The 15,119-nt window shown below is 41.1% G+C and overlaps 1 protein-coding gene across 1 annotated transcript in view; it reads left to right on the forward strand.

Annotated features, from left to right (window-relative positions):
* Nucleotides 1–15,119, forward strand: part of csmd3b (CUB and Sushi multiple domains 3b) — a 289,126-nt gene that overhangs the window by 63,662 nt on the left and 210,345 nt on the right. Inside the window, exon 4 of the mRNA XM_028596859.1 lies at nt 3,142–3,339. Within this exon, the coding sequence (XP_028452660.1) occupies nt 3,142–3,339 (198 nt within the window). The remainder of the gene's footprint in view (nt 1–3,141; nt 3,340–15,119) is intronic.

Raw genomic sequence — 15,119 nt, forward strand, 5'->3', positions numbered from 1 at the left:
AGGTTGACAGCCAGTGAAATCTTTTATAGATCTAAGTGCCCCAGAACACATATCTGTTTGTTAAAGACCTCAGGGCTCATCCATCCACTCTGTTACAGTCCTAAACTGTACATCTTTAATGGGAAAAGTCTTGAAGAATTTCTGAAAATCATTTTTCAGATGTAGATAATTGGAAATTCATGTACATGATTACTTGTAACAGATTCCATGCTTTATTTTCAAGTGTTTCAGCATCCATTATGTTCTGCTATCAAACTTGGTTCATCCTTTATAGAAGTTACTGCTGACGGAGGTGTAAAACCTCCAAACTCATTGAATCATCCCTTTCTGTCTCTGCCACTTTTTTTCTGTCTCCCTCTCTGTCTCTCTCCCTATGTCTTCGCTGTCCTTTACTCCCCCTCTCCAATCTGCGGTGTCATTTGTCTCACTAAAAACTCTGAAAGCAGGGCAGTGTTTTTTTGTTTTTTTAGCACTTTGCTCTCGCATTTTACCCACAACCCAGTTTTTTTCTCCCATCTCACTTCTTCCCTCTCCATCTCGTGCTCCCTATACCCCAGACTCCGCAGTAATTGGTCTGTGTGTGTGTGTGGTAGAAAAGGTAGCAATGGTTTAGTGTGTGTGTGGTAGAAAGAGTAGCTGTGTGTGTGTGTGTGTGTGTGTGAGAGAGAGACAAATGCAAATAGTTCTACAGATGGCCCATAAAAGCAGCAGCTTGTGATGAAGCAACTGAGACTGAAATCATGGTTATGGTAAACTGGGGAGAGACAGAGATAGGGAAAGAGAGGTAGAGATAGATAGATAAAGAGAGAGAATAGAGAGGAGGAAGAAGTGCGGGTAAGAGAGAATAAATAAGAGAGGGCAGGCAGCAATAAACCATGAAAAGGAGTGTGGTGTAGCCCCTGGCAACTGAATAAACTAGTGTAATGAAACTGTGATGTGATGTTCACAATAAACTAAGGAGAAAAAGTAAGGAGGAATGAAGGGATGGACAGAAAGGGTGATATAGTGGCATGGATGGACATCAAAGTTTTTAGTTGAGGAGGAGGGAGAAACAGAGTGGGAGGGGATGAGTAGAGTGTGACAGGAAGAGAGAATGAGGGAAAAAGGGGAGAAATAAAAAAATAAACAGGATATGGGAGAAAAAGATAACAAAAGGAAGGTGCTAAAGAAGCAGAGACACAGAATAGGAGGAAGAAAGAGAGTAAAAATAAAGCAGCAAAAGCTGTAAAAAACAAAACAAAAACAGGTGGCTAAGATGGGAATGTGTGTGTGTGTGTGTGTGTGTGTGTGTGTGTGTGTGTGTGTGTGTGTGTGTGTGTGTGTGTTTGTAATAGTACCCAGAACCACTAACAGACCGGCAGTGTACGTATGTGTGTCTGATAGGACACTGAACCAAACATCCTGACACTGAGTGGGGCCACACTAACTGGAAAAATCAATAGGCCAACAGATCGCAACACTAGGCCAACCTGACATCCAATCACAAAACAGCACAGGGGGGTCGCCACAGTGATGGATGACCCTGGGTGTGTGTGTATGTGCATGTGCGCTGGTGTCCAAATGTGTCTTGTCAGTGTGCGTTTCTCTGTAACTGTGTGTCTGTGTGAAGATAAGGAGGATGGCGGTTGGAGGGAGGGGGCTCTATCAGGGTCTTTAGCAAAACGACTTTCCTTTCTCGTTTATGTTGTCCATGCTCTCTGAGCACCGAGATGAAATATACCCTCTGAAGAAAACCCTAAACAGAAACTTTATATCAACTATCTACAACCCACAAGGGCATTCTTGGGTGTTTTTGTTTTAATGCAATGGAAAGTAATTTCTGTTGTTAAGTTATTTTTGTTCTAGAAAATGTGTTTGTCTTGCAAAATGTCCATATAATCCTAGAGTGATCACCAGCACAGTGGAGGTACGGAGAGGAGGGGGGGGGTTGAGAATCACTCGATCGTTTAATTTGCTGACATCAAATCTTCTCTACCCACTGTCTGCTTTGTGAATGATAATTTCACATGTTTGCCGTTAGCATGGAAAAGATTCCCCTGCAGCTGTTCTCTAGCTTTTCATTTTAAGATTATTGAGCATGTATTTAAAGTTTGTGTGAAGTGAAGAATTCCAGATTTTCTGGTAACATTTTAAGAAAAAGAGCAGCTCTATCTCCACCTCTCATTTGGGAGCATACTGAGCATAATCTTTCTCACTACCACTATGATTTCTTCCTTTCTCCCCTTTCCCCTCCCTTTTAACTTTCTCCATTCCTCCCTCTCTCCCTCCCTCCGTCTAAGTAGTTTCATAGTTCTATCTATCATGTTGGGCATCCTCTGCCTATCCCTGTTGCTCGTTTTTTTTTACAACTCCCCCTCTTTCTATCTCTCTGCTCTTGCCTCCCACTCACCCAATCTGTCTCCCTCACCCCCTATCTGTCTGAACAGTTTCATAGTTGTATCAATCAAGTTCAAACAATAAGACTTGAGTTGTTCCCTGTTCACCCATCTACTTCCTGGTTTATGGCTTGTAATACCTTGTAATACCATTTCTGTGTGTGTGTGTGTGTGTGTGTGTGTGTGTGTGTGTGTGTGTGTGTGTGTGTGTGTGTGTGTGTGTGTGTGTGTGTGTGTGTGTGCGCGTGTGTGCGCGCACATGTTTATATGCACACTTGTGCATATGTCTTAGGCACAGAACTGTAAATGTATCTAGAGGGAATAATGTGATTAACTATAAAACACTAATAGTGTCTCCCTCCCTTTCTCTGGGGCTGAGTTCAGTTTGCTTTGACGGAAAGTGCAGTCAAAATATCCTTTTACAGCCATCATGCTTGGCAATATGTATTATAAAGAACTATAGGCTTAAGGAACTTCCTATATGTGTGTTTAGGGTAAGATGTGAGAACTGTGTATAGTGAAGCTGTGTGTATGTATTTAAATGGCATCATCACAATGCAAATGTCTGTGAAACTGTGTTTTTAATGATAGATGCAGTCTCTGGATTGAACGCATCACTGAGCAAGAGCTGGGTATATTATTTGGTTGAGTGACGCTCGAGTTAGGGGAAATGCATAGTTAAACATTTTAATGCAATTAATTCAAAAAACAAAATTGAAGAAGCCTAAATCCTTACCCCTTTCTCATTTTCTCTCTACCTCTGCAGAACTCCACAGTACGTCTTGTGGAAACCCTGGTGTCCCACCCAAAGCAGTGCTAAGTGGTGGCGGACGTTTTGCGGTGGGAGACCGTGTGCGGTACAGCTGTGTTCCTGGTTACGTCTTAGACGGCCATGCCACACTCACCTGCATTACCAATACAGGAAACACCGCCGTCTGGGACTTTCCTGCTCCAATTTGTCGAGGTATGGACGACTAAACCTGTATGTTTAAGTACATGACTATGAAGTGTTTTAATCTAAAATAAAAATTAATTGAATGAAAACAAATTATAAAAAACAAAAGACTACTACCAACGTTTTTTTTCTAAAGAACACTTGACAATATTATAGAAATAATAAATTGCATATAATGCTTTGGAAGAAAACCCTTCATATAACTTACGTGTATATGTGTGTCTGTGAGAGAGACAGAACGACAGACAGACATGCATGCATTTGTTTTGTGTGTGTGTGTGTATGTGAAAGCGAGCCAGGCAGGCAATCTAGGAATGCTTGTCTGTATTGTGTCTGTTTTTTGTGTGTGTGTGTGTGTGTGTGTGTGTGTGTGTGTGTGTGTGTGTGTGTGTGTGTGTGTGTCTTTATGCTTTACTTTATAACCAAAGATTTATGGGGAAGAGAGGCAAATATGTGGAATGTACTGAATGCTATAATCCATTTTTGAATTCAGGGATAGATGTAGATGGTGTGTATACATGGTGTTGTATGCTATGACACACTACCGTATGTGTGCTGCGGACTAACTATTTTTCACTGTATTTGTTTCTACATATACCCCCATATTGTGTAGGTGGATGCAAATCTATCAACTTGTATGTGTGGGTGTACAGTTTAAGTTTAAAATAATCAATATTAAAATGACAACAGCAGGAGCAGCATCTAAAAATAAATTATATATAAATAACAAATTGTTGAATGTATTCACTTGTCATATCAACATTGTAGCTAATGATTACATTAAAGCACCACTATCCATTTAAAAAAATATATATTTTCATCAAATATCTGTTATTAACTCCATTGTTATTGAGAGGGTTGCTTGTACAACCAATCCTACTGAATCACACCCACAATCTGCAGCTTTATGCCTCCTTCAGCCGCTGGTAGCTTATTGTTTTACTTTGCCAGACCATTTAGTTGAGTCCCAACAGCTCAAATTGGCCCCCATTTACAAATGAATGTGCTCCAGTATGAAAGCTCACCAAAAGACAGAGCGACAGAATAAATGAGTGACTGGTAAAACAAGCCAAAGAGATGCAGATAGTTTTCTGAGTAGTTGGGGGACAGACTAGGAACTGAAGGCGACGGCATATGGGCCTACAGTATGTCTGTTTTTTTCTGGATGAGTAATTAGGCAAGTAAGTGATGGCTAATCACAGCCATAAGAAATGAACAGCCTAATTAGTTCATTGTCATGGTATACATCTCTCTTGTGGCTATCTTGATTGGAAGTCGGACGGGAGAAGGGCCTGTTTAGTCACAATGATCCGGGTGGTGCTTTAAAAAATAGGGGCATTCTGAAACATCTGTCACCAACATGTACTGTATGTGAGTGGCCAGATGGCAGCTGCATGGGCACCCCGGTATTTGGGAGGGATTGTGTTGCCAGAGAATGGAACTGATTGGTGGGGTAAGTAAAGTAAAGTCTTTAAGTAAAAGAAGATCCAGTCTGACAGCCTTAACACTATATGCTCCTGATCAGAATATGCTGATAGGTGACCACACCCTTGAAGCCTTAGAAAATCTCAGGTGAACAAAAAACATTATGTTACACCTGTTCTAATTTATCTGCCCTGAGCTGCTTGGTTCCTCTAAAAAAGGAATGCATATGCACATATGCATATCTTTTTCTACATTTACACCTCGCGGGGATTAAGAATCATTGTCAGTGTGGGTCCGGCAGAGATGTTCACAAGTCATTTTTTGGAAGTCCAAGTCGAGTTTCAAGTCTTTGAGGGACAAGTTCAAGTCTCAAGTCTTTTGCCACAAGGTCAAGTCTCAAATCTCTGGCCATCTGATCTGTCCGTAACACTGTATTGTTAAATCTAAAGCATGTCCTGTAGGGAAATTATTTTGCTTGCCACTAATAAAATCTGCATAAAATGTGTAGAGTTCGGTGGGGGAAATAGCTAAAGTAATGCTAAACGTTTCTATCATGTTTTTTTTTTCTGAAATAAAATGTGGGCACTGCAGCCAAGAGTGGATGTGAACTGATTGAAAAATATCACGTATGCTTTAATGGAGCTGGCTTAATTTTCCAGAACTTACATTGGGTCTCCAATTTAGGACATTGTATAGTCTAATCTTCTGCTACTTAACACATCCCTCTAGTCCTCGGACCTGATGAAATATGAACCTGTCTGTCACATCATATGGCTACAATGTTCCCAGCATTAGCACATCACTTTCAGGGCTCCAGACTAACTTTTTGCCTTGGTTGCACTGGTGCTCCTAACTTTTTTATTTAGGTGCACCAGCACAAAATTTAGGTGCACCCAAATTTTTTCTTGCATCGCTGTTAACACTGAATGGCGATACACAATATATAGCTCTGTATTTTTTTAAAAAGTGGGCTAAATGTTCAGTTTTAAGTCAAAGCCACTTTTCACAAGCTCTTTAATTAAAACAGATTATGATTAAAATAAAATGCAAAGACAGGGTTTCCTTTACCAGTTTGAAAATATACAGCTGCAACACATGTAAATGAAAGTTATCTGAAATAAATAGCCTAGGAGATATATACTATACTAAGTATATATATATATATATATATACACACACAGTACAGGCCAAAAGTTTGGACACACCTTCTCATTCAATGTGTTTCTTTATTTTCATGACTATTTACATTGTAGATTCTCACTGAAGGCATCAAAACTATGAATGAACACATATGGAATTATGTACTTAACAAAAAAGTGTGAAATAACTTTTTTGTTAATGTCTTATATTTTAGATTCCTCAAAGTAGCCACCCTTTGCTTTTTTTGATAACTCTGCAAACCCTTGGTGTTCTCTCAATGAGCTTCATGAAGTAGTCACCTGAATTTATATATATATATATATATAAAAAATTTTAGTCGCACCCTTACTAATTTTGGTCGCATTTGCAACCAAATTGGTCGCACTCTAGAGCCCTGACTTTGCGATGGTTACCTGTGACCATATATGCTAAATTTAATGTCTCTTTCAAATTAGCAAGTGACTGACCTATTTGGGTGCGTTTTCAGATAACTGATGAAGTTTGATGTTGTTGATCCAGTATCATTCATCTTGTTGCCACTCACCTTGCATGTAGCTGTTCGCTTACTGCCACTCAGAGGTGTCAAGTAACAAAGTACAAATACTTCGTTACCTCACTTAAGTAGAAATTGTGGGTATCTATACTTTAGTGGAGTAATTATTTTACAGCATACTTTTTACTTCTACTCCTTACATTTTCACGCAATTATCTGTACTTTCTACTCCTTACATTTTAAAATAGCCTCGTTACTCCTATTTCAGTTTGGCTTGTTTTTATTCCGGCTCGTCATCGTTCAAAAAAAACTATCCAAATCGCGCCATCCGAATAGAGTGAATTTGATTGTGGTTGGATGAGAAGTATAAACACATACCATTCCGACACCCTATTGGTTTGTACGCGATCCATCGCACCTGCACAGACCGGGGTGCTAATACACCACCGGTGCTTTAACGACCGCTATCTACCGGACCGAATAGCAACGCGGATTTCGGTGCCTTATTTAGGTGCCACTTAAATGACTGCTCTTCTCTCTGATGCTCCGAAAACGGACGTTAGAGGGAACTGAAACATCACCGCACGGGACGCTATTTAACACTACAGTTGGCAACAGGTAACGTTAGCTTACCGTTAGCTAGCAGCTGGAGTAAACACGGTTAAAATGCTGACAGCTAAACGGTGTCAAAGTGGGTCTGTATTTCACTGGAGAGGATTCTAACACCAGACTGTAGCTGCCGTTGTCTGAAAAACACAGAAGAGGTGTGTTACCTTTTTCAGTCCTTCTGAGTTTGCAGGTATGATTTTAATATAACATTATTATAGTCATTATGGCCTTTAGAAAAACGTGGTTTGGGGAAGTGTCCCCACGTTTTGGGGTTAAGCTTTTGTCCTTAATGGCATTTTTTCCCCCTTACATCAGGGGTCTTCAACGTTTTTTAAGCAATGACTCTGAGGACCCCCTGTTGAAAATCTCTGCCTTACATTATTTTTACTTTTATACTTTAAGTATTTTTGAAACCAGTACTTTTACACTTATACTTAAGTAAAAAGCTTGAGTTGATACTTCAACTTCTACAAAAGTCTTTTCAAACCCTAGTATCTATACTTCTACTTGAGTAATGAATGTGAATACTTTTGACACCTCTTCTGCTACTGTTTACGAAGTTATTAAAAGCAAAACTAATGACAAAAGGCACAACTCCGGGAGGACTTGGTGTTGCCATCGTCAATGCATTTTTTGATATGTGAGTGCGTGCACATAGGCATAGCGCATGCGTTACGTTGCACATTATAGCAAAGGGCAGTGGACATGCAGCTCGTTATACGTTTCCTCAATGTATATGCGCCAATAAAAGAAAAAAGAAATACATGAATAAATTTAGATTTAAAAAGCAATAATTGCATGAAAACAGGTTGTTGACGAGTCTCGAAGCTCGAGTCCGAGTCAAGTCTGAAGTCTTTTGGGTCAAGTCTGAAGTCACTGTTTTGTGCGACTTAAATGCGACTCAAGTCCGAGTCCTAGACTTGAGTCCCCATCTCTGTGGTCCAAGGCCTTGTTGATGAGGCTGACAGCAGAGGGGAAGAAACTGTATTTTATGTCGTGAGGTTTTGGTCCTGATTAACCGCAACCTCCTGCCAGAGGGGAGAGGTTCAAACAGTTTCTATTCGGGGTGGGCCACAATCTTTCCTGCCCAACTCACCGTTCTGGAGGCGTGCAGGTCCTGAAGAGAGGGCAGATTGCAGCCAATCACCTTCTCATCAGAGCGGATGATACGCTGCAGTCTGCCCTTGTCCTTAGCAGTTGCAGCAGGTGAGGATGGATTAAATGATGGCAATGCAGAAGTGCACCATCATTGTGTTTGACAGGTTGAACTTCTTCAGCTGCCACAGGAAGTACATCCTCTGCTGTGCTTTTTTGATGATGAGGACGCTGACGTTCAGCTCCCTCTTGAGGTCCTAGGACAGGGCTTGACATTAACTTTTTGAGGCACTTGTCCTTTGGACAAGTACATTTACGTTTCACTTGTCCATGAACAAAAATCACTTGTCCGGGTAAAGATTAATCATTTTATAATTTTTTTTAATGTTTTTTTGTGTTTATGTTTTATGTTGCTAATGCAGAATTTGAAGAAACCATTGAAAGCATCCAAACACTATCAACATTAATACAATTCAGTTTAAACAGTAGAAACAAATGTGTCCCAAGAATAGATTTCCCCTTCAACAAGAAAAAAGGATCTCCAGACTCATAATACAAAGTTATACTTTGCACGCCGGTGTGCAGAAGTTAATATATTGAGATTCTAAGTGAATATTTTAAAGTTTGTCATTACTTTCAGATTTTTAGTCAATATTCTAAGTTACTATGTCAATATATTGAGATATTTTGAGATATTGAGTCAATATATTGAGATTGTAAGTCAATATTTTGAATGTTCTCATTGCTTTGAGATTCTTTGTTTATATTCTGAGATACTGAGTCAATATATTGAGATACTAATTCAATATTTTGACCAGAGGTAGTGGTGACTTGAACTTATACTATATCTAAAATTATTTTGTAGACATAACAATGGATTTTGCCACTAAATATTGGGGTCAACGTGTTTTTTTTTCCTTTAAAAAGGTGTAGCTACTTTACAGTTGATTATTACCTGATATTTAATCCGCTACAAACGAGTAGCGGAGCAGCTAGTAACGTTACGAGGCAGAGAGCCAGCCGTCAAGAGTCAAATTAACTTCATGCTTCATCCGCACAAAGCACACTTCTATTGCCACGAGTGACAGCTTTATTCGGCTCGTTTTCTGTGAACGATGTGGGGACGGAGTAACGTTAAAGCGTAGTTAGCATGCTAACGTTAGCTAACTAACACCGGCTGCCTGGCTTGCTGGTTCTGCGGTGCTTTCTTGCTGTATCGCTTACAGAGAAGGAGCTGAACAGTGGGCTGGGTCTAACGTCAGTGGTCCGCTCTCCCGCTGCTGCTGGGTCTAACGTTAGTTAATGTATTTGTTTCAAATCGGTAAAGTAAAATCTGTAACATAAACGGAATGAGTGGCACATAATAACGTATATAATGCTTCATCCACACAAAGCACATTGCTATCGCCACGAGTGACTTCTGTTTTCAGCTTGTTTTCTGTGAACGATGTGGCGAGGAGGTAACGTTAAGGTGGAGTTAGCAAGCTAACACCGGCTAGCTCGCCGTGCTTTCATGTTGCTTCGCTTTCAGAGAATGCGCTGAACAGCGGGCTGGGTCTAACGTTAGCGGCCGCCGACCCGCTGCCCGGGATTGTGGGGTAAAATATGTATTTGTTTCAATTCTGTAACATTGACGAAATGAGTAGCATTTTGATTTGTTTGAGTTTTAACTTGTCCAGTGGGGCAAGTAAATTTCTCTTCCACTTGTCCTACAAAAAATCCACTTGTCCCGGACAAGCGGACAAGCCTTAATGTCGAGCCCTGTCCTAGGAGATGATGGAACCTAGGAAGCGGAAGGACTCCACAATGTTGACTGTGGAATCACCCAGGGTGATGGGGTCGGGTGGGACTGCATCCTTACTAAAATCCACAACCTTCTCCACTGTCTTCAGAGCATTAAGCTCCAAGTTGTTCTGACTGCACCAGGTCGCCAGGTTGTCAATCTCCCAACTGTAGGCGGACTCAACCCCACCAGAGATGAGTCCAATGAGGGAGGTGTCGTCCGCGACCTGGAGGTGCAGCTGTTGGTATACAAATCTGATAAGCAACACAGAGTGTATAGATAGGATAAGCAACACAGAGACAGTCATCCAGAAGAGCAACATCCCTTAACACACAAGAAGGCATTTACACTTCTCAGAGGGTACCCCTCCCAGGGGTAAGGGGGTGGATTCACAGTATTGAACTTGGAGGACTATCAGTTCATGCACAAGTGATAAACAAGAGAGATAACACTAACCACTGCAATGCAAAGAAGACAATGCATTGCTTACAATCAGGGTAAAAATTGGAAACATGGAACATTGGGTATTTCTGCAGCAAAAAGCTCTTTTTATCAAACCAAAATTGAATCCTCTTTCTCAAACCCCAAAATACTTTTTTCCATCTTCTCTAACCTGCTGCATTCCCCCAGTCCACATCCTCCCTCCTACCAACCCACTTTGTCAACTATTTTGTAAAAACAATAGATGACATCCATCACATACAGTATTCTTTCCTCTTTCACCCCTCTATCTCCAAATCAAATTCTTACTTTGATTACCTCTGCCCTCCCAACCACCTGCCCCCTGGATCCTATCCCTTCTCACCTTCTCCAGTCCATTGTTCCTGACCTCCTTCCTTTCCTCACTCATCTCATTAACATCTCCTTGTCAACTGGCTATTTCCCCGATGCCCTCAAGGAGGCAAGAGTGACCCCACTACTCAAGAAACCAACACTTGACTCCTCTGATGTAAATAACTATAGACCCATCTCCCTTCTTCCATTTCTATCTAAGACTCTTGAGCGTGCCATTTATAATCAACTCTCTACCTATCTCCACCAGAACAACCTTCTTGATCCCCACCAGTCTGGCTTCAAGGCTGGTCACTCAACAGAAACTGCCCTCCTTGCTGTCACTGAGCAGCTTCACATCGCTACAATGACCTCTCTCTCTTCCATCATCATCCTTCTGGACCTTTCTGCTGCCTTTGACACAGTGAACCACCAGATCCTCATTTCAACACTCCAGAATCTGGGTTTCTCAAGCTCTGCGCTCTCATTGCTCACATCTTACCTGGCAGACCAAACCAACCGGGTAACTTGGAGAGGATCTAGCTCAGATCCTTGCCCACTCAAAACTGGGGTTCCTCAGGGATCAGTCCTAGGTCCCCTCCTCTTTTCTCTGTACACCAACTCTCTCGGGTCTGTCATTCAGTCGCAAGGCTTTTCTTATCACAGCTACGCAGATGACACACAACTAATTCTCTCCTTTCCTGAGTCTGAAACTCAAATAGCAGCATGTATCTCGGCCTGTCTAACTGACATCTCATCTTGGATGTCCACACACCATCTGAAACTCAACCTTGACAAGACTGAGCTCCTTTTCCTTCCAAGGAAAGGCTCTCCTACCCAAGACCTGACCATAACAATTGACAACTCTGTGGTAGTCCCCACCCAGACTGCTAGAAACCTGGGTGTGACGCTTGACGACCAACTCTCTTTCACTGCTAACATTGCTGCAACCACCCGATTGTGTAGATACGTGCTGCATAACGTCAGAAGGATACGTCCCCTTCTAACGCAGAAGGCAGCTCAGGTTCTGGTTCCGGCTCTAGTCATCTCACATCTAGACTACTGCAACTCCCTCCTGATTGGCCTCCCTGCATGTGCCATCCGACCCCTGCAGCTCATTCAGAACGCAGCAGCTCGGCTTGTCTTCAACCTTCCCAAGTTCTCTCACACTAGACCGCTCCTCTGCTCTCTTCACTGGTTACCAGTTGCTGCCCGCATCCGCTTCAAGACACTAGTACTTACATACAGGGCCACGAACAAATCAGCCCCAGCTTACATCCAGGACATGGTCAAACCATATACCCCAACCCGCCCACTTCGCTCTGCATCAGCCAAACTGCTTGCTGCCCCCTCACAGCGAGGGAGAACTAATCACTCAACAAAATCCCGACTGTTCACTGTCCTGGCTCCCAAATGGTGGAATGAGCTCCCCTCCGACATCAGGATGGCCGAAAGCCTACACATCTTCCGCCGAAGGCTAAAAACGCATCTCTTCCGACTACACCTCGGATGATAAAAAAAAAAAACCTTGAACCTGCACTTTCATGTCTCTCTTTGTAGCTTTGCTTATTTAAAGCTAATGTACTTGCACTTACTACTTGTTGTCTGGAGTTTGAACCTTCACAGTTGAAAGCACTTAATTGTAAGTCGCTTTGGATAAAAGCATCAGCTAAATGACATGTAATGTAATGTAAACACAGAAGATGTAGGCCTTATATGACCCCGGATAACTCATAAGACACTTTAGTTGGGATCATTCTCAAAAGCTAAATGCAAAGGGTTTCCCCACTCAGTAGAAGTGATAACACATCTTTGATGACTACTGAAATGTCTTCAATTACAAGTCCAATAGATTTTACATTATGTTTTGGTGAACATTTGACAAAAAATGCAAAAGAAAGTGCTTCAATCCAGTGTACAGGTGACAGCTAAGAGGGTTGCATAGATACCAGTCACCAGTTATGTCATTTTACAATGTGTTGACAACAGACACTGCCAAATAAACAAAAAAATGTTTTCCAACATCACAAGAGAACACAAATGCAAAATAGACATGTCGATTTGCTTCACTGTGAGGTACAAAGGTACTCAGTTTTGATGGCAAATACAGTATGTTTAACGCTCGTGCATTTTTTTCCAATCAGTCCTGCCTTTTTGTGCACAACAATGCCAACCAAAACCAAACAATGTTCTGAATTGTTGCCCAACATACCTTACTGTGCAGTGAAATATATTGTGGGTCTAGGGAAGGAAGAATAGGTGGATGGAAGAGAGAGGGAAAAGGGAGGAATGGCAACTTGTCAGTGCTGGATTAGCAATGTCTCTGTCACTCTGTCAGTAAGGCTAAGAGGCGCTAAGCTACTAATACGCTCACACCAACTCAGCAACACACACATACACAACTTTACAACTATTTACTCCCCTCCCCCCACATACACACCCATGCAAAAAAAAACATATACCTACACAAAAACACTCACACATACACACAGAGTTGCATGCTTGCATGTTTTTGTTTGCGCGCGCGCGTGTGTGTGTGTGTGTGTGTGTGTGTGTGTGTGTGTGTGGTGACACCTAGAGGCTTTCATACCAGCCGTATAGCTTTCTATCAATTATTCAGCCATGCAATCAAATGACTTGAAATGCAGTGCTTTTAGCAACATCACAGGAAATGTGTACTCTCTCTCCCTCTCTCTCTCTACTCTCGCTCTCTGTACATGCGTGTGTGTCTGTGTAACCTTGTCCTTTTGTTCATGCAATTACATAAATGTAAACATGACAACTTAAATACATACATAAGTAGTCTTAAGTGCACTGTTCTTAAATAATCATGCATTTATCATGTTGTACCTTAATCACGGGAACAGCGTGTTTCATTTAGAAAATCCTTGAACAGACGTAGTGAAATGGATTTGACTTTGTGTCAGCTCAACAATACCACCATCACTAAAGTTTGAAGGAAATCTACACACATACAGCATATTTACAGGCTGGGTATCAAGTAGCTTAGTTGAGCTAACAAAGCTGTTCAGAAACATTAACTACTACAATTAAGTTTGTATCAAATAGTCTGCTCTGGTTTTCTATGATTACAGACATGACTTATTAAGGGAACATGGCACTTTAAAATAGGCCCTTTGCAGGACTAATACTACTAAAGTACTTTGTTTGCATGGACTTAAGTGTGACAATAATGGAAGATAAAGTAACTCATCAGTTCCAGGAGCATTGCTCATCATTGCTCTCTCATGAGAATAGAATGTTGCTTATTGTTTTGCATTGTTTTGCATTTGAATGTCCTTCATATATATTGAATATACAGCACATTATCCTTTATTGGTGATGTGATGCTGTTGAGATGCCACTGTACAGATGACAAGAAGTTGTCAACATAGCAAAAACAACTAAAGTAGAAGCGGGCATAGTTTAGTTTACATTTAGTATGCAGAGAACTTGGAATGGGTAGAGAAACATTATGGATGTGGGCCTACAGATCCATTGTGATTTTGAGATATACAAATGAACTTCACTTGACATGACGTGTAACTGTAGCAACAGCAGAACCAATCTTACAAGCAACATTTGAAATTGGGAGGGTGCTGTTTCAGCACACTTTTATTGTACCCATATAGTACTATGAGCTAAATATAATGGAAACACATGCTGCACAACTACAGTATGCCACACTTATGCTGTAGAAAAAACATAAAAGGTGTATGGAGAGATTCTCTCTGGACATCTGAGTGCATCTGTTTGTTTGTGCGTTTATATGTATGAGTGTCAGTATGTGTGCTTCTACTAAGTTGGTGCAGAATTATTTACAGGAAAGAAATACCTTTCAGCTATCAAGGCATCCATATTCACACAAATACACACACATATATATGAGCATAGTTGGCCCGGAGAAAATTTCATCATGATCTCAGATAGAGAATAGGCTTATGAATATTCATGGTTTGGGTGAATGTGCATGTGTGCAAAAGTGTGTGGGGTGGGGGTGGCCTGAGTGAAAGAGAGCAAGACAGAGATAAAATGAGACAAAGAGAGCATCAATGAATATAGTGTGCATATATCTCTATGGTGCAAGGAAGAGAGCTAAAATGGTGGGAATCTTGAAAAAAAAATGTAACTGACCATGTGCATATTTTAGTATATACACGTGCATTAATATACTGTGACTAACTGAGTATATAATGAACACAAATAGATAGTACTATGAGGTCACCCAAAAACATGCACCCAAGCAGCAGCAGCCTCAATCTTGCTATGCTGACTACACACAAGCACACACTCACAAACAAACAAGCACACACAAACACACACTCATTTAATTTCCGTTTCTCCGGCAATCTAATTTAGAATTTTGTCATAGCACATTATTACTTTTTCAATTCCAACAATAACCCCCTACTTCCTTTCCTTGTAGCTCTTCCTCCTTTCTCCCCCTCCCCCCCCATTTCTCTTTGTCCCTCT

The sequence above is a fragment of the Perca flavescens genome, chromosome 14 (assembly GCF_004354835.1).
Source record: "Perca flavescens isolate YP-PL-M2 chromosome 14, PFLA_1.0, whole genome shotgun sequence".
Lineage (NCBI taxonomy): Eukaryota > Metazoa > Chordata > Actinopteri > Perciformes > Percidae > Perca > Perca flavescens.